This window comes from Giraffa tippelskirchi, chromosome 13, assembly GCF_054371585.1.
Source record: "Giraffa tippelskirchi isolate mGirTip1 chromosome 13, T2T-mGirTip1v1.2.pri, whole genome shotgun sequence".
NCBI lineage: Eukaryota > Metazoa > Chordata > Mammalia > Artiodactyla > Giraffidae > Giraffa > Giraffa tippelskirchi.
In genome coordinates this window covers 60,010,946-60,036,138 of record NC_137287.1, presented here as the reverse complement: position 1 = coordinate 60,036,138, position 25,193 = coordinate 60,010,946, and the positions used below count along the sequence as shown (strand labels likewise).

At 41.0% G+C, this 25,193-nt stretch overlaps 2 protein-coding genes across 37 annotated transcripts in view; one reads left to right on the top strand and one right to left on the bottom strand.

Annotated features, from left to right (window-relative positions):
• Positions 1-25,193, top strand: part of LOC145531486 (uncharacterized) — a 94,449-nt gene that overhangs the window by 59,669 nt on the left and 9,587 nt on the right. For both annotated transcript variants that reach the window (XR_014072476.1, XM_081554070.1), the window contains exon 3: positions 22,227-22,310. Coding sequence is in view for 1 of the 2 variants with exons in the window: in XM_081554070.1 (XP_081410196.1) it covers positions 22,227-22,297 (71 nt within the window). In the remaining variant the exon portion in view is untranslated. The remainder of the gene's footprint in view (positions 1-22,226; positions 22,311-25,193) is intronic.
• Positions 15,655-25,193, bottom strand: part of CELF2 (CUGBP Elav-like family member 2) — a 316,757-nt gene continuing 307,218 nt past the window's right edge. For 24 of the 35 annotated variants that reach the window (XR_014072471.1, XR_014072473.1, XR_014072472.1 and 21 more), the window contains 3 exons: positions 24,093-24,236; positions 20,846-21,017; positions 15,655-19,476 (listed from right to left, as the gene is read on the bottom strand). Coding sequence is in view for 30 of the 35 variants with exons in the window: in XM_081554061.1 (XP_081410187.1) it covers positions 20,890-21,017; positions 24,093-24,236 (272 nt within the window). In the remaining 5 variants the exon portion in view is untranslated. Of the gene's footprint in view, positions 19,477-20,518; positions 21,018-24,092; positions 24,237-25,193 lie in introns of those variants that run through there. The other 11 variants (XM_081554054.1, XM_081554066.1, XM_081554064.1 and 8 more) reach the window with 2 other exon arrangements.

Here is a 25,193-nt window from a genome sequence, read left to right as displayed (position 1 = left end):
TAATCAACTGAGCTATCAGGGAAGCCCATTCTCCAAGGCTCTCTGATGCCCCTCCAGGGTTCTCCATAGTGAATGTATCAATTTACAGTCTCACCAGCAATGCAGGAGGGTTCCCTTTTCTCCACGCTCTCTTCAGCATGTATTGTTTGTAGATTTTTTTTTTGTGATGATGGCTAGTTTGACAGGTGTGAGGTAATGTCTTATTGTAGTTTTGATTTGCATTTCTCTTAATAATTAGTGATATTGGGCATTTTTTCATGTGCCTCTTGGTCATCTACATGTCTTCTTTGGATGTCTATTTAGGTCTGAGCCCATGTTTTGATTGAGTTGTTTGTTGTTTTGATATTTAGCTGCATGAGCTAGTACTTTGTAGATTAATCCTTTGTTTGTTGTTTCATTTGCAAATATTTTTTCCCATTCTTAGGGTTGACTTTTTATTTTGTTTATGGTTTCCTTTGTCACATAGAAGCTTTTAAATTTAATTAGGTTCTGTTTATTTTTATTTTCATTACCCTAGGAGGTGGGTCAAAAGAGATCTTGCTGTGATTTGTGTCAAAGAGTGTTTCCTAAGAGTTTTGTGGTGTCCAGTCTTACATTAGGTCTTTAATTCATTTTGAACTTATTTTTGTGGTATTAGTGTTCTATTTTTATTCTTTTAGCCGTCCAGTTTTTTTGGTACCACTTATGGAAGAGATTGTCTTTCCTCTTTTGTATATTCTTACCTCCTTAATCATAGATTAGGTGACCATCTCTGTGTGGGTTTATCTTTTTGCTGTCTGTCCTGTTCCATTGGTCTGTATTTCTTTTGTGTGTGTGTGTGTGTGTGTGTATGTGCCACTACCATACTGTAGCCTTGTAGTATAGTCTGAAGTCAGGGAGCCTGGTTACTCCAGCTCTGTTTTTCTTTCTCAAGATTGCACTGGCTCTTCGGGCTCTTCTGTGTCTCCCTACAAATTGTGAAAATGTTTGTTCAAATTCTGTGAAAAGTGCCATTGGTAATTTGATAGGGATTGCATTGAATCTGTAGATTGCTTTGGGTAGTATAGTCATTTTGACGATATTAATTCTTCCAGTCCAAGAACATGGTATATCTTTCCATCTGTTTGCATCATCTTTGATTTATTTTATTAGCATTTTATAGTTTTCTGAGCATAGGTCTTTTGCATTCTTAGGTAGGTTTATTTCTAGGCATTTAATTCATTTTGTTGCAATGCCGAATGAGGTTGTTTCCTTAATTTCTCTGATCTTGCATTGGTTGTTAGTGTATGGAAATATAAGGTGCATTAATTTAGTGTCCTTTGCAACTATACCAAATTCATTGATTAGGTCTAGTAGTTTTCTGGTGGCATCTTTAGGATTTTCTTTGTGTAGTATCATGTCATCTGCAAACAGTGATAGTTTTACTACTTCTTTTCCAATTTGTATTCCTTTTATGTCTTTTTCTTCTCTTGTTGCTGTGGCTAGGACTTCCGATATTATGTTGAATAAGAGTGGTGAGCCATCTTGTCTTGTTCCTAATTTTAGAGGAAATACTTTCAGTTTTTCACCATTGAGAATGAATGTTTGCTGTGGGTTTGTCATATTGGCCTTTATTATGTTGAGGTAGGTTCCCTCTATGCCTACTTTTTGGAGTTTTTTTTTAAATCATAAATGGGGATTCAATTTTGTCAAAAGCTTTTCTGCCTCTATTGAAATGTTCATGTGGGTTTTATTCTTCACTTTGTTAATATGGTGTGTCACATTGATTAATTTTGCATATATTGAAGAATCAATGCATCCCTGGGGTAAATTCCAGTTCATCATAGTATATGATCCTTTTAATGTATTGTTGGATTCTGTTTGCTAGTATTTTGCTGAGAATTTTTGCATTGATGTTCATCAGTGATATTCTGTGATTTTTTTGTGTGTGATGTATTTGTCTGGTTTTGGTACCTGGGTGATGGTTGCCTTGTAGTATGAGTTTGGAGTGTTCCTTCCCCTGCAATTTTTGGGAAGAGGTTGAGAAGGTTATGTGTTAGCTCTTTGCTAAATGTTGATAGAATTCACTTGTGAAGATTCCTGGCCCTGGACTTTGTTGGAAGATTTTTAATTACAGTTTCAATTTCATTACTTGTGATTGGTCTGTTTATATTTTCTATTTCTTCCTGGTTCAGTCTTGGAAGGTTGTACCTTTCTAAGAATTTGTCCATTTCTTCCAGGATATCCATTTTATTTGCATATAGTTGATACAGTAGTCTCATTATTTTTGTTGTAGTTAATTTATTTGGCTGCATTGGGTCTAGGTTATGGCACTCAGGATCTTTGTTGCTTCATGCAGGATCTTTTGTTGTGGCTTGCGGGCTCTCTAGTTGTGGTGTGCGGGCTTAGTTGCCCCATGACATAAAGGATATTAGTTCCCCGACCAGAGGTTGAACCCGTGTCCCCTTCACTGCAAGGCGGATTCTTAACCACTGGACCACCAAGGAAGTTCCTGTTGTAGTCTCTTAATGGTCTTTGTATTTCTGTGATGTCAGTTGTAATTTCTTCTTTTTCATTTCTAATTTTATTTATTTGAATCCTCTCCCTTTTTTTTTTCTTTTTGAGTCTGGCTAAAGGTTTATCAATTTTATTTTCTTCTCAAAGAACCAAATTTTAGTTTTATTAATCTTTTCTATTGTTTTCTTCATTTCTATTTCACTTATTTCTGCTCTGATCTTATGATTTCTTTCCTTCTAATAACTTTTTTTTTTGTTCTTTCTCTCTTTGGTTTAGGTGTATGGCTAGACTGTTTATTTGAGATTTTTCTTGTTTCTCTAGGTGAGATTGAATTGCTATAAACTTGCCTCTTAGAACTGTTTTTGCTGTGTCCCATCATGTTTTTGTTATAATTTGTTTCTGCGTGTTTTTTTGATTTCCTCTTTGATTTCTTCAGTGATCTCTTGGTTATTTAGTAGTGTATTATTTAGCCTCCATTTGTTTGTATTTTTTATAGTTTTTTATTTTTTGCCTGTAGTTGATTTCTAATCTCATGGTATTGTGGTTGGAAAAGATGACTGATGTGATTTCAGTTTTCTGAAATTTACCAAGGCTTTGATTTTTGACTCAATATGTGGTCTACCCTGGAGAATGTTCCATGTGTACTTGAAAAGAAGGTGTATTCTGTCACTCTTGGGTGGCATGTCCTATAAATATCAATTAAGTCTGTCTTTTCTGTTGTGTCCTTTAAAGCTCATGTTTTCCTATTTATTTTCTGTCTGGATGATCTGTCCATTGGTGTAAGTGGCATGTTAAAGACCCCCATTATTATTGTGGTAGTGTTGATTTCCCGTTTTATGGTTGTTAGCATTTGCCTTGTATTGAGGCGCTCCTATGTTGAGTGCATACATATATATAGTAGTTATATCTTCTTGGATTGATCCCTTGGTCATTATGTAGTGATTTTCCTTCTCTTGTAATAGTCTTTATTGTATCTGTTTTATCTGATTACGAGTATTGCTGTTCCAACTTTCTTTTGATTTCCATTTGCATGAAATATTGTTTATCATCCTCTATCAGTCTCTGTGTGTCTCTGGGTCTGAAGTGGGTCTTCTATAGACAGCACATATATGGGTCTTGTTTTTTTTTCCTCTACCTGTATTTATATGTGAATATCCAATTTTCCCAGCACCTTTTATTGAAGAGACTGTCTTCTCTCTATTGAGTATTCTTGGCTCCCTTATCAAATATTAGTTGGCTCTATATGATTGGATTTATTTCTGGACTCTTGATTTTGTTTAGTTAGTCTATTTTTCTGTTTATATGCATATCCGTACTGCTTTGATTACTGTAGATTTATAATATAGCTTGGAATCAAAAAGTGTGATGCCTCCTGTTTTGCTTTTGTTTCTTATGATAGCTTTAGCTATTCAGAGTCATTTTAGTTACATATAAATTTTAGAATTGTTTTTTCTACTTCTCTTAAAAAATGCCATAAGAATCTTGATAAGAGATTACATTGACTTTATTGATGGCTTTTGGTGGTTTTGACATTTTAACAGTATTAATCTTTGCAATCCAGGAGCATGAGATACATATCCATTTATTTGTGTCATCTTTGATTTCTTTCCTCAGTGTCTTGTGATTTTTGTATTTTTAGATCTTTCCTCTCCTTTTTAAAGTTTATTCCTACATATTTTATTGTTTCTGATGCTATTGTAATTATTTCTTTTATAGATGATTCATTGTTTATAGAAATGCTATATGATTTTTGCATGTTAATTTTGTATCCTGAAGCTTTACTGAATTTGTTAATTAGATTTTTTTTGGTGAAATCTTTAGGATTTTCTAGATATAAAATTATGTTGTTTGCAAATAGTCTTATTACTTCCCCCCCACCCCCCCACTTTTGAGGCCTTGTATTTCTTTTTCTTGCCTAGTTACTCTGGCAAGGACTTGTAGTACTATGTTGAAAGTAGGAGTGGTAAGAGTGGGAACCCTTGTGTTGTTTCTGTTTTTAGAGGTAAAACTTCAGCTTTTCACCACTGAATATGATGATAGCTGTGATATAATCATATGTGGCCTTTATTATGTTGAGGTACATTTCTTCTATTTCTAATTTATTAATTTTTATCATGAATGGATGTTTAATTTTGTTAGATGCTTTTTCTGCATTTATTGAGATGATAATATGATTTTTTTCTTTCTAGTAATGTAATGTCACTTTGATTCATGTATTTGAACCATGCTTTCAGGTATAAATCCCCCTTGATCACGCGCTATTATGTTATTGAGAATTTTTGTGTCTGTATTCATCAAGGATATTGATGTGTTGTTTTCTGGTAGTGTTCTTTCTGGCTTTATAAAATGGATTTAGAAGTGTTCCTTCCTCTTTAGGTTTTTGAAATAGTTTGAGAAGGATTGGCTGAAGCCATCTCTAAATGTCTGGTATAATTCACCAGTGAAGCCATCTAGTTCTGGACTTCACCGGGATATTTTTGATTTCTGATTCAATCTCCTTATTAGTAATTGGCCTATTCAGACTTTCTATTTCTTCCTGAATCAAGCTCCTAGTTTATATGCTTATAAGAATTTTTCTATTTCTTCTAGGTTGGTCAGTTTGCTGTTGTATAGTTGCTCATACTAGCCTCTTATGATTGCTTGCATTTTTATGGTATTATTTTTAGTGTTTACTTTTTCACTTATAATTTTCTTGAGTTGGGTCCTCCTTTTTTCCTTGATTGGTCTAGTTAAAACTTTGTCAATTTTGTTTGTCTTTTCAAAGAACTAATTCTTGATTTTGTTAATGTTTTCTGTTGTTTTCCTGTTATTTCACTTATTTCTGCTCCAGTCTTGTTTATTTCCTTCCTTTTGCTCACTTTTGGCTCAGTTTGTTATTTTTCTGGTTCTTTAAGGCGTAGAGTTAGGTTGTTTATTTGGGATCTTACGTCTTAATATAGACATTTATTGATGTGAACTTCTATTTTAGAACTGCTTTTCCTGCATCCTATATGTTTTGATATGTTGTGTTTCCATTTTTTCCTTAAGATATTTTTAAGTTTACCCTTTAATTTCTTCTTTGTTCTATTGGTTGTTTAGAAGAGTGTTACTTAATTTCCATGTTTTTGTGAAATTTTCAGTTTTTCCCTCACTATTGATTTCTAGATTCATACCATTGTGAGCAGAGGAGATAACTTGATACGATTTCAGTCTTCTTGAATTTGCTAAGACTTGTTTTGTGGCCAAACATGTCATTTATCCTAGAATATGTGTTCTTGAGAAGAATATTGTCTATCTTGTAGGATAGAATGTTCTATATATGTCTGTTAGATTCATTTGCACTATAGTGTTGCTCAAATTCACTGTTTCCTTATTGATTCTCTGTCTGGATAATCTATTCAAAGTTAAGAATAAGATGTTAAGATGTTAAGAGTCTCCAACTATTATTGTGTTGCCATATATTTTTCTTTTAGCTCTTTTATAGTATTTGCTTTATTTATTTAAGTGCTCTGATGTTGGATGCATAAATACTTACAGTTGTTTTATCTTCTTGATGCATTGACTCGTTTATTATTATATAATGACCTTTTTTGTCTTTTTTTTTTTTTTTTGCCATTTTCAGGTTAAAGTCCATTTTGTCTGATATAACTATAGTTACCCTTGGTTTGGGGGCTTACCTGATAGCTCAGTTGGTTAAGAATCTGCATGCAATGCAGGAGACCCTGGTTCCATTCCTGGATCAGGAAGATCTGCTGGAGAAGGGATAGGCTACCCACGCCAGTATTCTTGCACTTCCCTTGTGGCTCAGCTGGTAAAGAATCTGCCTGCAATGTGGGAGACCTGGGTTTGATCCCTGGGTTGGGAAGATCCTCTGGAGAAGGGAAAGGCTACCTACTCCAGTATTCTGGCCTGGAGAATTCCATAGACTGTATAGTCCATGGGATCGTAAAGAGTTGGACACTGAGCATCTTTCACTTTCATTTCAACCTTGGTTTGGGGCTTCCCAGGTTGTTCAGTGGGTAAAGAATCTGCCTGCAATGCAAGAGATGAAGGCAGATGTGATTTCGATCCCTGGGTCGGGAAGATCCCCGGGAGAAGGGCATGGCAACACACTCCAGTATTCTTGCCTGGAGAATACCATGGGAAGAGGAGCCTGGTGGGGAACTGTCCATAGAGTCACAAAGAGTTGGACGTGACTGAAGCAACTGAGCACCCATGTACCCTTGGTTTGATTTGCTTATGCTTTACTTGAAATAATCTTTTCCTATCCAATCATGCTCAGTCTCTGTGTGTCTTTAAGGCTAAAATGAGTCTCTTGTATCATTGGATTTTTCTTTTTTTAAGCCATTCTGTATCTTTTCTGTCCTGATGAATATCTGCTGATAGTCTTATGGGGTTCTCTCTTACATAACTTCTTTTTTCTTGCTGCTATTAATGATCTTCTTTTGTCTTTGACTTTTGACAGTGTAATCGTAGCATGTATTGGTGTAGGTATCTTTGGATTCACCCTGTTTGGGATAGTTTGGACTTCTTGTATCTGGATGTGTAGTTTTTGCCCCAGTTTTGGGAAGTTTTTTTTTTTTTGCTTTACATACAACTTTTTAAAGAAAATATATTTTTTTGCTTTCAACATACCTTCTGTCTCTTTCTCTTCTGGAATTCCCACAATATGAGTATTGTTTCTTTTCATTGTGTCCCATAGGCTTTCTTCACTCTTTTTCATTCTTTTTTCTCTGACTGGATAATTTCACATGTTCTGTCTTCCAGGTCATTGATTCTCTTTTCTGCATGGTTGAGTCTGCTTTTGAAGCTCTCTATTGAATACCTCAGACAGTTTTTGTATTTTTTCAGCTCTAGTATTTTTGTGTATTTCATCTTTTTAGATGGTTTCTATTTCTCTGTTTCATTTCTCCTTTTGTTAACTTATTTTGTTCAATATTGTTTTCATAATGTCATTTAGTTGTTTTTATTTTCTTGTATTTCACTAAACTTCTTGAGGGGGATTATTCTGAACCCTTTGACAGTTCATAGGTCTTTATTTCTTTAGGGTCAGTTATTTGAACTTTATTAATTACTTTTCATAGTGTCATATTTTCCTGATTTTTTATAATCCTTGATTCCTTACATTGGTGTCTATGCAGTTTGAGTAAGGGGTCTTCTCTTCCAGACTTTGCAAGTTTGCTTTGGTAGAGATAGTTTTTACTGTTAGCTCATTTTGGGTTTCTGGGCAAGTCTACTGGTAATGTCCTTGGACAGGTGGCACCTGATACAAGGTCTAATTTTGGTGCAGTAACTCTTTAAGCTTTGAGGTGGGATGAGTGATGTATGCCACTGGCTGGGAGCAGCTCTATGGAAACCCTAGCTTGTTCCTTGTCCAAGTGAGGCTGTAGGATGGGCTTTGTGGTTGCCTGGGTTCTCTGGTCAGGATTACTAGATGGTCAGGATTGGATACTATACTCAGCAGTAGGTGGGGCTAAGAATTAACTTCGCTGCAATTTGAGGACCTGAATCAGGCAAGAGTGTACACTGAACATTGTGGTCAGAGGACGCCCCAGGCTTTCCTTTGCATACAGGAAAAGCCACAACTTTCTGGGCAAGTGTCACTGTAAGTAGGGCTATTGGATGGGCTGTGCAGCTTCTGTGTGCTCTGCTAAGACTATCCTGTCTAGCAGGTTGATGGCTGTGTTCAGTTATAAATGGGGCTGTGAATTAGTTTTTCTACTGGGCACAGAAGCAGCAGCTCCAGTGCCACTCAGGCTGTTTGGGGTCTCGGCTCCAGCTTACCCTTGTCCCAGGTGGTCCTCTGGCTGAACAGGGCCACTGGCTTTGCTTTAGGGGTGATCAGCTCTGTCTACCTGCCTCTTGGCTTGAGCGTTGCTGGGTTATACAGCAGGTTCCAGGTGTTCTTACAGCTCTTTCTGTCAGGTGGGGCTGGGGTTATGCTCTACAATATATGGGCTATGACTCAGCTCTTTGGCCTGGGTGGAACTGAGTGGGCCCACTTTAGGCAACCCCCAAATTTTCCAAAACAGAGTTTCTGGTGTGGGGTTTGTGGGGATGAGGGCCATGCCCTGAGCAGGCAGGGCAGACTCAGCTCTCCTGCCTGGGGGTGAGCAGCCCAGGCTCCAGAGCCAGCCCAGCCTATTTGAGGCACTGGATCAGGCAGACCAGCACCCTGCCAAATTCTCTGGTCACTCTACCCCACCCCACAAGTGGGGGCTACGACTTAGGCTCTGCAGGTGAGAACTCAGTTTACCAAGGCTCAAGGGCTGGTTGTTGAAGCTTCTCCCCACTTTTTCATCGTGATCAGATTCCCAGTGATTGAGCCTCACAGACTCCCATGGTTCCTGTGGAGTGGAACTAGAGTTGGGGCTCCCTGTGCTGGGGGGCTGGACGTCACCCCGGGCTCTCTTTTCCCACTGGAGGAGCTGGAGGCTTGGGGAAGACCTTTGGCGTGGTGCTGTGCTGCTCTGGGACAGTGTGGTCAGGGTGTGGCTGCCCCTCCTCCCCTTCTGTGGCAGTCTGTCTTGTCTGTGTGGTGGTGGGGAGTGGGGTGCTTCAGCCCCACCACCCTGTTCCAGGATTCTGTCAGTGGTGTCTTGCCCATTGTAGTTGTTAGCTGTTCTTGTTAAGGGGAGTGAAGTCAGTAGACCTATGTCACCTTCCTGGTGACGACACTCCTATCATATACTTCAGTGACAGAATCCTCAGTGTTTCCTTCTTGGTCTATTCTACACAACATGTGACTGGGCTGAAACTGATACTAGGAATAGGGGTATACTTTGCCCTGTAGGAGAAAATGAATGGGGCACCTGGATGGTGGAACACACTCATGGGAGGATGAGGAGGTGGGAACTGGGTGGAGAGCAAGCTTATGGGCTTGAGATCTGGAGCTCTAGGTGGATGGTGACTCCACCATCAGCTCTGCAGGAGTTTTTCTCAGGCCGTAACTCCATCCCTCATTCCCTCCAGGGCCCTTCTCCCCTTACCAATCCCCTCCCCACCTCATTGTACTCCTTGATGGGAAGGCTTCCATTTGTTTCAGGTTATAGTTTTTAAAGAGGTGAAGTTATTGGATGGAACACATTTGGTAGGCTAAGAATGTGCCACAGGTGGCCAGTTTGGGAAATCACTCGAGTACATAGGACCACTTTGCTCAGCTCTGCCCTGGGTAGAGAGGTTGGTATTGAGAAGACCCTTCCAGCTCTTCCACCCCCATCACCTGCTGTATTTCATTCTCCTCTGGGACAGACCTTTAAGCTCTAGCTGGGAAGACATTGTGTCTGAATAGCACTGAGCTCAGTGAAGGACTAGTCTGTGGATCTTCAGTCTATAATAACCCTGCATGGGTACTGTGGTGACACAGTGTCCGTTGTGGGGAGAGAGTGTTGTGTTTGGACATCTACTCTTGCTGCTTTGAAGAGTTTCTCCTTACTTGGCAGATATGCCAGTCAAGGCAGGCTCCTGGAGGCAGGGCCATGGACTACTTCTCTTTGTACTACCTGCCCTGGCGTGAGTGCCTCACATGGGGTAGCTGCTTAGTACCTGTCTTTTGAACAAGTGACTGATGAGTGGATTGTGCTCTATCTTTTTGGTAGCTGATGACAAGTTGGGACATATCATGTGGATTCAGGTGCATTTCCTGGATGCCTGGAGCCACACAGCACCTGGGCAGCACCATGGACTGTCTGCCTTCAGGGCTGTTCTGATGAGTCAGTTGTGCTGTGCTGCTTGTGGGCTGGCGTGCCCTCCTCCAGCTCCAGGCCTAACCTGGCAGGTTGAACGGTGGCTGCAGCTGAGAGGGTGAAAGGGTGCTGACCGCTTCTCAAGAGTGCCTTGGCATTCAATGCCTTTACTCACAGCTTTCTATTGAATTGTACTCGGTTCAGTGGTCTGATCTCTTGAATATTAAACATCTAGAGACAGTCCCTAGATTAAAAAATGTTCCTGAGAGGGTTCAAAATTTAGCTTAGGAAAAGTTGACAGTACTACTCAAGGAGTTTGACCTCATTACAGGAATGTCCTTCTAGTCAGGACTGAGTAGCTGATGACCTCTGTGGCAACAAGGCAGAACCTGTGTGTTTGGGATGCACACGCAGATGAGTGTTCCTCGTCCCCATCTGTGCCCCAGGCCTCCCACAGTGGCTCCTGACTTCCACCACCAGTTTCTGCCATCTTCATCCCAGACTGTAATCAGACTTCTCTCCACAAATATCTCCTGAGTTGTCCGCTTAATAAGGAATGCTTCTCCCGGCCCTAGCAAGACCACCTGCTGCATTCATCCGTCCACCTGTCCGTCCACCCATCCATTTTGAACACTGACTGTATGGCAGGCACTGTGTTGAGGCACTGGGGATACAGAGATGAATGAGACATAGTCACCGCCTTCACAGCTCGAAGTCTAGTAACATGTAAACAGCACACAGTAAATAGTGAACATCATGATGTGTCAGACAGTGAACTATGGGAACACAGAAGCAGTAGAGAGATGAGGAAGGGAGAGGAAGGAGAGACTGATTCCGAAGACAATAAATACGTGTCACAGAGCTTAAGTAATAGTGACCCTCTCTTAAGACTACCCGCATCTAAAGCAGTGAGTTTTAATCTTTGTGCTTTTAGTCGCAAAACTGTGTTTCTAAATAAAATTCTACTTGGATCACCAGTAATCAAAGCAAACAAAAGCGGTTAAGCTGGGGGTGGGGTGAAGTGATCTAGAGAGCTCTGTGCTTGGCCTCATCCAGGCTTCTGAGCCCTGGCCCTGCTCTTCCTGAGGTGCTCAGAGACATACCAGGTCTGGTGCCACTGAGGACACAACTGTGCCTTGGAAGGCTTGTTACAGGCATATCTCCAGGTGATTTTTTGTCATTCCCACCTAGGACCTAAACTGGAAAGCTAGGCTTTTCTTTGGGGTGAGAGGTTTGTAAGTATAATACTTCAAGGTGGGAAGGGGTGGATTTGAGTGAGGAATCAGTTTCCTTTTCTGAGAATGGAGTTAGCTGTTACCCAAGGCTTAGGGCAGCCTAAGGGGGGGCCTGCCTCTCGTGTACAATTTCTTACAGTGGACCTTGTTAGTGCACAGCCACTGGTAACTGGTTGGCCTTGCTCAGTATTTATCTCAAGTGTTTTGTAAATATAGGCTTAGTTAATCCTCCTAACAGCCCTCTGCACTTGGTATTATTCTTGCATCAGTTTTGCCAAGTGAGGAAATGAAGACACGGAGAGGCTACACGGGTGATGGGTGTTGGTGCTGGCATCCCCATGGAGGCACGTGGCTCCAGAGGGCACCTAGGCACGTTCTCCACCTTGCACACCAGCTTCCAGACTGAGGGGCCACCTCACATCTCAGAGCTGGGGATTTTTATTTGGGCCTTTAACTATAATTGATCAGTTGCAGATCACAGGCCATGTCTTTTATGTTTATGTATGTAATGTACATATTTATATAGTTTTTATTTGTAAAAGCATCCTTCAGATGTGGGCAGGCAGAAGTTGGTGCCAGGTGGCTTTGCTGCCAGTAGAGAAATGTTCAGAGAAATAGTGCCTTCCCCCTAAAGCAGCTCTCACCTGACAGACCCTCATGCTGTTGCTCTGAGCTGGTCCCCAGCACGCAGCTCTTGGCCAGTGAGTTCTGGAGCGGGGGCGATGGAATTGGGGCTGCGGGCTCAAGAGGGGCATACATTGGTGTTCATCCTTTCTTTCCTGAGGCTCAGAGCCCATCTTTCCATTATTGCCTTGGATGTGTCCTTTTTCACAAAGAGGATGCTTTCTCTCTATGAGACTGATGCTGAAGGCCACCCACTTTTCAACACCCGAGCCCAGTTCATGTAGACCAATGGTTTTCAAAATGTTAACCTTTTTAAAAACAGAATTTCTGCCTCAACCTTAAATTGCATGGGCTGCAGCAAGTGCATCAACTTTGGCCCTTGGACTTTGGTACCCTTGACTGTTTCTCTCATCTCTCACTTTCACTGGAAATTTTGGTTTTGGTCACAGATATGAATTGGAGGTTTAGGGTGGGAGGAGGCAGAGACTGGAAGAAGAATTTTGGACTATCTGGGGATTTTCATTGATTGTGCTGTCTCTGTTCCTCATTATCGGGGATGAATAAGGTTTGTTTTATAAAGGATTAGCATGTCTGTGCCATTTTGCAGGTAGAGGTTTAGGACTTTTTCTTCAAATCAAACACTAAGCAAGAAAAACAAATTCTAACATAAAACCTCAAAGCAAAAAAGAAAATCCAACAGAAAATGCCATTCTGTTCAGACTTATGGCCCATAGGAAAAATTTCAAAACTATTCCTTCAAAGGGCCAAGCAGCAGGCCTCCCACTTAAGTTTTGCAACTGTTACAGGATGTCTCTCTCACATGTCACTTTGAAATTTCACCCTTCTCATCCTGAGTGATCAAACCCCTTCTCTTGCTCCCTTTCACTTTGCAGTCCTGAGTAGATCCGCCATTGCTCTCCAGCAGGGTATGGTTTTAGTGTCATTTCATTTTGGAAAAGCATTGATGCCAACCAGCAGTATTCTTGGATCTGCCTTTCTTTTTCGTCCCCTTTCTTCTGAGCCTAAAGAGATCACATTCAGAAAGGCAGTGGGGTTTTCTAGGTCAGGGCAGATTCTGGATGCTTTCCAGGGGTCTCTTGGTGGCGAAGGGATTGCTTTCTTCTGCCGCCCCAGATTTGCCACGGCCACCAGTAATGGAATGGTTTTCCAGATGTCTCTCGCTAAAATACACTCGGAAGAACTCCCCCCTCCCCACTCCATTTTGTTTCCAAAGTCAATTTATTAAATATTAAGTCATAGAGCCAGTGATTATAATTTTAATGAAAAATATCCTGTATCACTCAAGACAGAAAAGAACAAAAATACCCCTTAGAAACACTGCTTTGAAAAATAGTTAACATTAATTTTACACACAACAGAATCCTTTCTTAAGCTTTATTTAAGAAATCGAGTACTATATAGTTCAATATATATAAGACACATCCAGTATTGTGTTCCTGATAGCAAGTGCATAGATTTTGTTAAGATATCATTTTCACTCGATATAAACGTTTCATGGTCACATGAAGATAATATTCCCAGTGATTTTGCCCAAGCATGAGAGGAGAAAACAGAACACAGCAGAAATAGTGAACTACAACAGAGATGAAAAACAAAAACAGCGAATTAGCAGAACAGTCGATTCCTGATAAGTGAATAAGCTGATTGTTTGGTCACAATGTTTTTATTCACTTATCAGGAACGATTCACAGTACATTAATGTTCACTGTGTTTCCTAGCCTGCCAGCTCAGGGTGCCTGCCCGAGACTGCTCAAAACTTCTGTGGGCTCTGCAGAAGTGTGACTTCTGTCAGCAGAGTGAACGTTGACAGGTCTGTCATTTCCCAGTGTGGTCTGTGCAGGCAAAGACACCTTGCTGACACTGCAGTGGTGGTTTACAGAATCAAGAGGGTAAGTGTGAGTTTAAGCAGGGACCAGCTTTACAGTCATACGTGCTTAAGGGAGCTAGCGTTTTTGTCCCCTTCTTTGGAGAATTATTGTTTTCGTTGTTTTTCCAAAACAACAAAAATCTGGCTTTGTTTTTCCCTTCTTTTACTTAGCATGAGTATTTTGCCTTGTGCCAAATGGTGGATGTCTACTTGTATGACTGAAGTATTGAAAAAGTAAACACTTGCATCTTGGAAAGAGTTGATCACCCTCTTTACCCCCTTCTCCCCTCCCTCACACCCTCCACCCCCGCAAAAATATTTACGAGAAAGAAAAGGAAATCACACCCTTAGCACTCTTTTCCCCACTAATGTAAGCAGTGGGTTTTCAGAGGCAAACTGATGAAGGCTCTGATGAGATTTAAAGCAGAAGTATTGGCAGGAAGTCAGCTCCCATCTGTGCGGGTCTGGAGCTAGTGGAGAAGTAGCTGGCCTGTGTGGGAAACAGCCTCCACCTCACCCAGCCCCTCTGTGCTGTGCTGCCAACTAGAAAAGAGAGTCTGGGGCTCAGAGGGGCTGCCGAAACCGGAGGGAGAGGGGCCTGAGCACCTGCAGGGAGAATCTCATTGGCAGCCAGGGGATGGCTGCCGGCGCCGGGTGGCCTGAGTCAGAGCTTGTGCGTCTGAAGAGTTGGAGGGAGAGAGCAGACAGGGAGCAGACGTCAGTGGAATCTTGTAAGAGCACTTGGAGAGCAATCAGATTCCTGAGCAGAAGAGTTGGGCAGAAAGGGAGGAGGGCCTGTGGCTTCAGCTTTCAAGCGCATACAAGGAATGGTTTTTTCCCTAGTAGTTTTCTACCTGGGGTTGGGCAATTGTGGGGGGACAAGGCTTTCTACAAAGTATACACTTTCAGGAGGGAGTGTGTGGATGTATATGGCATTCTTGGTTTTCATGTGGAAATGGATGATGTATTATGAAGACTTGGGCATGAGAAGCTTTACCTTTCCCCCTCCCACACGACCAGACTGAGTAGAGCTTCCATTTGAGCCCTTGCAAGTATTTTCTCTTCCATCAGTTTTAATAATTAAAGCTGCTCCTGGATTCAGTTAGCTCTTTAAAGTAATTTACTTTTCTACACATATCTATTGATTGATGGCAAAACATATATTTAAAAGTTTAACGCCTTTCATGTCTATTCACCAGGTAAGTAAAGTTTATTTTCTTCCCTTAAGGAGCTCACCTTTTTTAAAAAATGTGACTGGTTTCTGAGAAGAGTTTGATGGTAATGATAGGCCTTTGGACTCATGGGTAGATAGAAGAAACCCCAGCTCTGCTGCCTCTCTTCAGACGTTTCTTAAGGTTATGCAGCAAAGTGGCAGCCGTTTTTACTGAGTGTTAAGAACTGCGTACACATATCAAGAGAAGAAGAGAGGTGGGGCAGAGAGCAGAGGAGGAGAGAGAAAGTGCAATGTACCAGTGTGGTCAAAAGACCGGACAAGGTCTTGGCAAATCCGACTCTGTAGGCAGTTATGTAGGTGGACCATAGACATAAGTCTTGGAAGCAGTGGTTAAAATAGGCTGTTGTACATAAATCCGAGGTGGCTGGTGTGTAGTTCCCCCTTCCCCAAATCAGATATTCACTTAGGTGGAATCGACTGTATCTTTTTACACAACATATAGAAAAAAACAGATACGTGAAACAGTGAGGTGTGTAGATGTATCACCAACATACAATGACTACCAACAATACAACACTCAGAGAGAGAAACAAGTATTAGGAAAATGGTTTAATATTGGAGACAGAAGCAAAAAACTGCATCACACAATAACATACGTTACAAAAATAAGTTTGACTGTTTCAACTACACAGTTATGTTCACAATGAGGACAGAAGAATCAGAAAAAACTTTGATCTAAACAGCAAAAAAGCAAACCCCTAAAGCTTTAACTAATACATTTATCCACTTAAAGTGACTGAGTACTTCTAAATCTAATTACCTTATTGTGTAACTGCACAATACAGAATAAAAAGTGAAACTTACCGCTGTATTTTAAGACAAAATTCTAATGCTAGATATAAGCAAAGGGAAAAAAGAAATCAAGCCAAAGTTTTTAATTCTCAAAAGAAAAGCAACTTTCTTTCTATCAACCAGAAATCAAACTTGAAATCAGTCATTGTCAGGGGGCCCACTAGAGTAAGCCACAAAAATTTCCATTTTTTTTAATCTCCAGTATAAAAAGTTCCACTGGTACAAAATGCAGAAGTACAATCAGTTGTAGAAATAGGAAAGCCTGCGTTATTTTTTTTTTTTTGGCTCAAATTCCATCAAACAACAAAATCCAAATGCATCAATAAAACAAACAATACTCAAATGGTCTTACAGTTTTCCACTAGGTTGCATTAACTTTGGCTTTTCTCAGACAATATTTAAAAACTATTTTGTAATTCTAAACAAAATGATATTATTAATCTACAAACAACAATTCTCACAGCACAAAAAAACACATACATTTTTTTTTGTATGACATTATTCAAAAAGGTAATGAAACTACAGGTTTTTTTTAAAATTTTATTTCTTAATTAGCACTTAAGATAATTAAAAACAAACAGTAAAATGAATCCAGAGTAGCACAAGCCAAAGAACTATAACCCCTATGGTGAAAGAAAGATGAACTTGTTACGCCTTTGAGGACTGCCATTTGATCGCAATTCTCTAATTCAGTTTAAAAATGACTATTCTCTACACTTGATTTTAAAAAAAGCAGTTTCCCTGTGTGTTTTCTTCTGGCACAGGCCCTTCGCACCCTTGCAGCTTTTTCCTTTTGATATTAAAAGAGAAAGTGAAGAAAAGGACTACTTGTCTTTGAGGAGGGTTATCTTTTTAGCAATGAAACATGCCACAAAAAAGAAAAGGACCATCCCCCTAATGGTACTGTCTTGGTTGCCTGTAGAATAAACACTTAGCTGTACGTGCCCGCCCTGAGCCTCTTGTCAAGTGCACACAGCTCCTCTGGGGGAGGCGGAGGAGGGGAGGGAAGGAGGAGGGCACTGGAGCACTTCTGGCTTCAGTGAAGAAGTGGGGGAAGATGGTTTAAGGTTTATGTATAATTGATAAGAGATTCTGAATGAAACAGTCTAGGAAATTCAGATGGTGTTGCCTTGTGTTCTTACATGTGTATCTGTGTTACCACCTTATCGTATATACGAGAGAGACATGTGCGATAACCTTTATTATTCGGCTGCTTGCTGCAGGAAGTACAAAATAGCCCTCGAAGGATGAAGGAAGGCCCCAGCAGTAGTAAACACGTGTGAGGATAATACAGGTCATTTCACTGTAAGTGCATGTGCTGTAAGAAGGAAACTTTTTTTTTTTTGCATCATTAGAGGCTAGTCCTTTCTCTCCCAGGGCTATCACATCCACACACACAATAAACCAAACAGGGTGGTCAGTGGGAAATGGAGGGAGGAAGTGGAGCCAGCAGTTTCTGAACTCCATTATGAAACAAAGAAGCTTCCAAAAAAGGTAGGAGTTTGTGTGGGTTGCAGGGATGACTTGGGGTTTGTCAGGACAGCAAGAGACCTGTTCACATGAAATCAAAGAAATATGGCACTTTAGAAAATGGCAGCAGGAACTGGTGCTGGGTATTTTGGTCAGTAACTGTGATGAACTGAGTTTGCCTTGAATGGTCAGTCCCCTTTAGATGCATTCAGTTCAGAAGAAACAAAAAGGCAGGGAAAGGATGGTCAATGTCTAACTCCAGACACGTTGCTTATTCAGAGGTAGCCACTGGGGTCGGAAAATCCCCAGCACAATGGCTGATAAGAAACATTACCTTGGGAATACGTAGGAAACAAAAGCAAAATCCCTCCAAAGACTACCCCATCATCACAGAGTGGTTTACCTGGACAGGTGCATGATGTTACTGTAAACTGGAACATACCGCTCACCTGACCTCAAAAGCAGACTGAATTTAAGGTTTATTTAGGTGCTTGACTCTATCTACCGTTCCCGTTTATCTCGTAAACTCTCTTCCTTTCTTTTGGATCTCAACCAAAGGATAAAAAAGTAGGAAAGACAGAAAAACTGAAAGATATATGCAGAAAAAGAAATCCAAATTAGAAACACCCCAAAACAAACGGAAATGATGACAGTATAAAAAGTTATCAACATTCCAGATAGCTCTGGGTAGAAAGGGTTAAAAGTTCAAAACTTTCTCACCTTAGAGGTTTCCATATATCATGAAGAAAATACATTGTGAGGTTGCCGTCACAGCATTGATGTGCAGAGTGGTTAAAAAAGTGAGACATGGGCACTTATACAATGTCTTACAAAAAACATCATAGAGAAATAACAAACAATAACAATTTCAGGCAACAAGACCACAGGATAGCAAGTTAACAAACTTTTTAACCTTTTTTTTTGTTTTTTGTTTTTTAAATATTAGGGATTTATACAAAACACATAATAAAATACCCATGTTATCAAATTACTTCTCACAAGAAACACACTGAAGCTCTAGGAAGGAAGTACCTTTGGAATTTGGCACTATATATTTTTCACTTTTTTTCTTTAAAAGAAAAAACAAATCACATTTTGCTGAACACAAACACATCTAAATAGTCCACAATTAAAAAAAAAAATGACATCAATGCTTTACAAGCCAACACAAAACTTATTCTGGAATAGGTTTTTTTTTCCCCTCACATGAAATTTTTTTTTAAGCAAACAACTTTTTTTTTGAAATTCTTTTTTGTTTTAAGTAAACCAATTCTAAACTTGTCTTATCAACAAAGAACATTAAGACCGTAAGACTCATGATGAAACCACAACTTAATTCACAGAAGCACCAACGTAACACAGTTTACAGTAACCTTTCTCCTGTACATTGAAACAGTATAAAATATAGGTAATTTCATGTGCATTAAACCATGGATTGTCTAACTGTGAGTCAGTTCAGCAAAAGGTGACACAAATAGGTAGCATTTGCCCCAAAACAGGGTAAATATTTTTCTTATACTAATCTACAAAAAGTGGTTCTATATATATATCTTAATGAGAAAGTGAGCCACCTAAAATGGCCTTATCAAAAAACTTTACACTGCCTGAAAAATGTAAAAACTATTACAGACCTCTAGAGACTTAAAATCAGACAGTTTTTTTCTCAAACTGTTTTTGGAAGTAGTCTGTTAGAAACCAACATTCTGTGTCCCTGGACACATATTGCTATTGTTACCAGTGACCGGGAAGAATGCCAATCCCTGTATAATACTTTCAAGTCTGTTTTATGAAAAGAAAAAAAAAATAAGAAAGAAACATTTTTGCCACAGGTTTTTTTCTATAATTAATTTGTCTAATAATAAATTTCAGTCTTGCATGAATGCAGCAATGTTTTTCACATTGACTTCCCAGAATTCATAGCTAGATGAGGTCACATGCAAATTTCAAAGGTCAAACTAGATCAAAGGTCAGTAGGAGAACCAAATATGATGTGAGGTCAGAAAGACATCAGAAACAATGACGGGACGATGAAACTTTTTTGAGACGCCACAGGGACATGCTAGGCAAACGGTGAACTAACGGGCATGAAGATGTCTAGGGAGAAAACAGGGAGAGTAAAAAGTTACACAGAATCTACGCAGCAGCAACAAAATCACTCTTCAGGGTGCAGGAGAGAAACTAATGCAAATCTTAGGTCATTAGGGAGTCTACGAGCCATCCATGTAATTTGCATTTCTTACACTCTTTATCCACAGCACAATGGAACCCCAGAGAATCCATCCGGAGAGGGAGAGGGATGGATTCTGGGTGTTTTGGGGTGAGGGACTGGCAAGGGATGGGGAGAAGAGGGTCCAGTTTCAACGAATGTAACAGACGGGAAAGTCAGACGACCAAACTGTAAACTAGATAATGGAGGTTACGAACAAAATTATCAGACAGATACAAACACCGAGAGGATAAAGCATGAACTTCAGGCCCAGGGTTCAACGGTGAAAAAAAGCCCGTTCCTAGAATGATTCCTCTAGAGACTACTTCAGAAGAATCTAGCTAGCACAGAGAACTGCTCTTCAGGTACCCAATAAGTTAACAGTAGGCAATAAATAGCTTCCATTATTTCTGAGGCAGTAAAAATTTTGTACAAAAATAGAAATGCTTTTTTTACAAATAAAATTTACAGGCCTGTGGCTTTCTTTTTTATTTATGTATTTATGTATTATTTATTTATTATTAAATTTATCTTTCAAGAAACATCAAGTATTTTCACTCATTTTTAATTTTTAAACCCTGTAGCTTTAAGAAACAGATCTCTAAATCTTTTTTTACATTAATCCTTTCTAAAAACTAAAATAAAACAATAACAAAATAGACAACCAGTGTAATAATCTGACCAATAAATGTCATGTTTCTTTGAACCCTAAAATAAAATCCTGCTTATTAAAACAAACCAAATTTAGTGGAAAGACATTTTGTGTTAATTTTAAGTGCTTCTCCTGGCTTTTCTCTGGCGTTATGCCACCACCTTACCCTCTATAAACAGCTGGCGCCCCCCTGCGGGGTGGGCGTGGGCAGGAGGGGCGAATTCTCCAGGCAGTGCTCTGGGGCACAGGGGTCTCAGAGTTAGAATTGCACATTAGCCTTTGTTTGCCTTGTAAATTCTCAAGATGTCATTTATTGTATACGTGTTTTTCTTTAAAAAAAAAAAAAAGCAAAAAACCCCCAAAACAAAACAAAAAAGGTTAAAGGAGATTCAAATTGCAAAACAAAGGAGAATACAGTGGCACAAGTGGAGGAGGATTTACTTGATAGAAACAAGGTAGCCGAGTTTAGTTATGGCGAACTGGGTGGGGGGCGGGAGGGGAAATGGAGGCCTTATTGTAAAAATAACCGTCTCTCTTGGTAAAAGTTGGCAATGTGGTCCTCCTCTGCCTTTCCTGTTGAGCCCAGGCTGGCTCGTGGGACTTACCCTAAGAAAGCTAAAATAAGAGCAGGGAGCCTCTGGGGGGAGGATCAGTAAGGTTTGCTGTCGTTTTTGGAGCGCTTCAGCTGGACCTTCAAGCGTTTCATGCCAATCTGAAAGCCATTCATAGCCTGGATAGCAGCTTGCGCGGACACGGGATTGTCATAGCTAACGAAACCTGGAAGACACAAGGGGGAGAAGGCAGGGATCAGGATGGAGAGGCAGGGGAGCAGCGGAGGGTGGCTGGAGAATGCTTCTGTAGGTGGGAGTGACGGGGCCCGACCTGGGGTCTTGGGTCAGCTCTACTCAGTTCGCGGTTGTGGTTTAGGGGCAGCACTGGGAACACCCACTGTGAAGCAGTGGAGGTGACTGGCTGTCCTGAGAAAACCACCCCGCAGAAAGGTGAAACCTCACCCAACATTGTCGTGAGTCAGTTCAGTCTGTTGACTAATTCCACTCAAATCTGTTCGTGTCTAAGTCCCTTAGAATCCTCCTCAAAGAGTCTCCGTATATCAGTGCACGCAGGGCCCTCGAAGGGCCCCAGAGGCTCCAGGCCCCAGCCAGGTGAGGTTTAGAGGCTCGATAATTAAGGGAAGGCAGCTGATGTGCTGCCAAAGACCCAGACTGTTTTCATTCCAGTTCTCCATGGATACAGGATGGGGTCAGTGAATTAACTCTAGAATAATTTGTACTTGATTTCTACCAATTGGAGCTATTACTGAGAGGAACCTAGGGGCCCAGGGGAAATGTTGGGCCATTCTATCTCAACTTCCATTTTCAAAGCTCCACTGAATTCAGTAGGATGGAAATTGCTACCTTGTATCCCCAAGTGTTTCTTGGAGAATAAATAGTCTAAACAGCTCAGGGCTTAACAGCCATCCTAACACATACTTCCCACAATTTTTCTCTGTACCAACACTTGGATGCCTCTGACAACCATCTAAGCTCTGCCAAGACCTAGAAACAGAGTTCTGACCACATGGTTTGTTTTAGCACGTAGGTAGGGGTAGGGGTTACATGCCAAGGCTTCTTCAGTTAATGCTAGTGCAAAAGTGTTGCCCCTACTTACTTTTGTTGTTGGAAGGAAGTTATACTGATTGGATTTCAACTCTGACCATCCACTGTTCAGAAGGTTTTATACCAAGTTTCTCCATCTACTAAGGAGAACATTGCTTTACGAGTTAGAGGAAGAAAGGAACATAAATATACCTTTAGCAGAGTTCTTAGCTGGTAATAAGAGGCATATAGTATGAGGCAGACTGGCTTCTCATAGGCTGGCTGTATGCAAAAAGATGGTTTAAATTTTTATTAAATTTAAATTCCCAATAAATGTGATCTTGGATCTAAGACTTTTGCTGATGTTCTTCTTCTACATCTTAATCCACAGGTAGCAAGATGATTAAAGAATGGCAATGCGTCAAGGGTGAAATGGATAATGAAACCTGGCCAAGAGCGTAGGATAAAGAATGGGGTATGGCTTATGACTGGCAAACCTGGGACCCCAAGAAGTTATGCTGTCTCACTGAGACACCTACATATGGGATGCTACAGCTTTTTAATAAGAACTGAAAACACAGTGCCTAATGCTAAGTATAATTGTCTGCTACATTACTATGTGTTATTATACACACAGTGGTTAAGAAATTTGTAGGCTGATAACTCTTTTCAAGACAGTAAATATTTTCTCAAAATCAAACTGCAAAGTACAACCCCTTTCAATCGCCAAATAAACTCAGACACTGTTTAGTGATGAGGACTATAAACGTCTGGCTGGAAGCCTAGGGCAGGGAAGCTTCTGGTGGTGAGCCTCTTACAAAACACACACACACACCCTCTGTAACAACTTACTTTCCATTTCATTCTCTCATGAACCATTACAAGGGCATTTATATACTTGTAATGGGTTCAGGCTAACAGCCTTTCCACTTGGATAAAAACAGTGACTTTAAATGGCTGACACACTGATTCCCCTAACAACAGAGGCTTCAGACCTTCCTGGGTGACAGCACAGAAATTATAAGGATGTTATGATAATGGAATTTTAGAAGCCAAAGCACTCTCTTTAGACGGGTTGCCCCATTACCCATCAGCCAAATACCAAGTCTGAAGTTCTGCCTCTTTGAGAACCACCCCCACCTGTTTTTCTTTATACCATACATTTCTTTTCATTTTCCTCTGGCCCATATCTGTTCTACTTGATCTTGTTTTGTGCTGTTGTTAGTACCTACAGCTAATGTGAGTCATTAAATCGGAGGAGTGAATAAAGCAACTGTTACACCTCAGACTGCGCCAGGACTTGCCAGGTGAGGCACATATATCCTAGACATTTGAGCCTCTAAACTACTGTGGGAAACAAAAGGGTTCAAAACATAAAACGAGAACTAGATTTAATGAATGCTCACCTCCTTTGTAAAACATGAGGGCATGCAGGAAGCCTGCATTACTCTCTCTGGGAGCAAAAGTCACCCCGAGGAGGCAGAGTCCAGGCTGCCTGAAGGAGGAGGTTGTGACAGCTCAGGCCACCACAGATCGGGGCTGTCCAGTGTCCTGAGAACACCTGTGTCTCTGGGGCGCTCTGCCTGCCCAGGCCGCCACTGCAGATCCTATCACCCCACCAGACCGCAGCTTCTCATGTCACCATGAGCTAAATCCGCCACCATCCCTGTGCTCATGGAGCCGTGGCTGTGGGGGTGGCGTGAGCACATCCCTGCCGTGAAGGCGTGTGCACTTAGATGTGTGTACGTTTATGTACCACCAGATGCTGGACCATAAGCCCCCAATACAGTGTGCTGCCCACACCCACGGCATCTGAGTCACAGTGAAGGGGATGGGATTCGGGCCCAGTGTCTGTAGTGCCCTCTGTACCAGGACAGCCTCGACCACACTACAGTCTCTAAACCGTTATTTCCATCTGGTGAAGCTCGTCGTTTAGACTATGGGGCCCAGAGACCGATGTTGCTCTACAGTGAAGACATTAGTTCCCAGTAGTGAGATCCCTGCATAGTACAATATAAAGCATCACCTACTTTGTGGGCGTTCAGTTTCCCAGATCTTTCCTCTTTATATAGCCCCTCTTCCTCTTCCAGTTGAGATGACTTTGCCTAGTCTGCTTAATGGATCTAGAGGGCCAGGAAGCACCACACACACTGAAGGCCCTGTCCTGGCATCTAGAATACTGGCCATTGTACTTTCCCTCCCAGGACTCCTTACGGGGAGTGCCCTGTAATGTTCTAACTGGGTTTATTTTGCATACCAAAGCACTTGCTCAGATTGGTCTGTTTGTCAATGAAGACTTTAGCAGAGATAACATTTCCAAAAGGCATGAACATCTGCAGGATGTCCTGGTCTCCAAACTCCTGTGGAAGGTGGTAAATAAAGAGGTTTGCACCCTCTGGACCTAAAGAGGAGGAAAAAAAAAATCAGAGTAAGGTATTCTTCACTTCTTAGTTTCCAAGGCTGCTGCTTAGGAATGTTTTAACAACAGATGGGCTAAGCACGTGGCTTTCTCTCCTGCTGAATGAGAATGGAGACGGACAGATGTCCAGTGCTGGTATGTCTTTTAGGACAGGAGTCATCCTTCATATCTTTCTGATTTCCAAAGAGACACCAGTTAAGAATGGCATCCTTTTCATCTATAACCTGTGGGTCACATTTGCTTACTGCGCATGAGCACATATTTTCAGTCTTCCTGGGTGTGAAGGTGGCAGTCATGGGGTGGAGTGGAGGGCAGAATTCAGGTGTGGGTTTTTCCTGAGTGGCTTTGTTTTGTAGCACATAGTATATACTGTCTCTTGGAGAGAGTGTCCTGTGTATTCTAAGCAAATTGCAGCAATTTAGACATAATGGATATAGCAGTAATGCTGCTTGGATTTCTCAATCATTTACCTAATTACCCATTCAGTTTTGATCTGGCAAATCGCTTAACACACAGTCTAATAATCATCTTTATTAGAAATGACTGGCAGTGAGTCAAGGCAGGGAAAAATAGGTAGCCAGTTTCACAACTGTGATCGGAAGGATGTCCCTGGGAATTAGCCTCACACACTGAGTGTATAAGGTACAGAAGCTGCTCAAACACTAAGCTGAGCTTCACTCTTAACCATCACTCCCAGAAATACGAGGAGGAAGGGCAGAACAGGGGAGAGCTTAGCTGTACCAGAGAGGAAAGCTCTCTGAACTTTATTTCCATTCCATTCTCTCATCTCTCTAACTCCCCGCATAAGAAGTATCTGCAGCTTAGAGAAAGCAAAAAGGAGGGACTCCCAGAGACCTGATGGCAGGTAGTCACCTTCTAATACGTAACAGGTAAGCATGCTTTCCAGGTCAGAGGGTGCTCGGGGGTGTGGCAGATCCT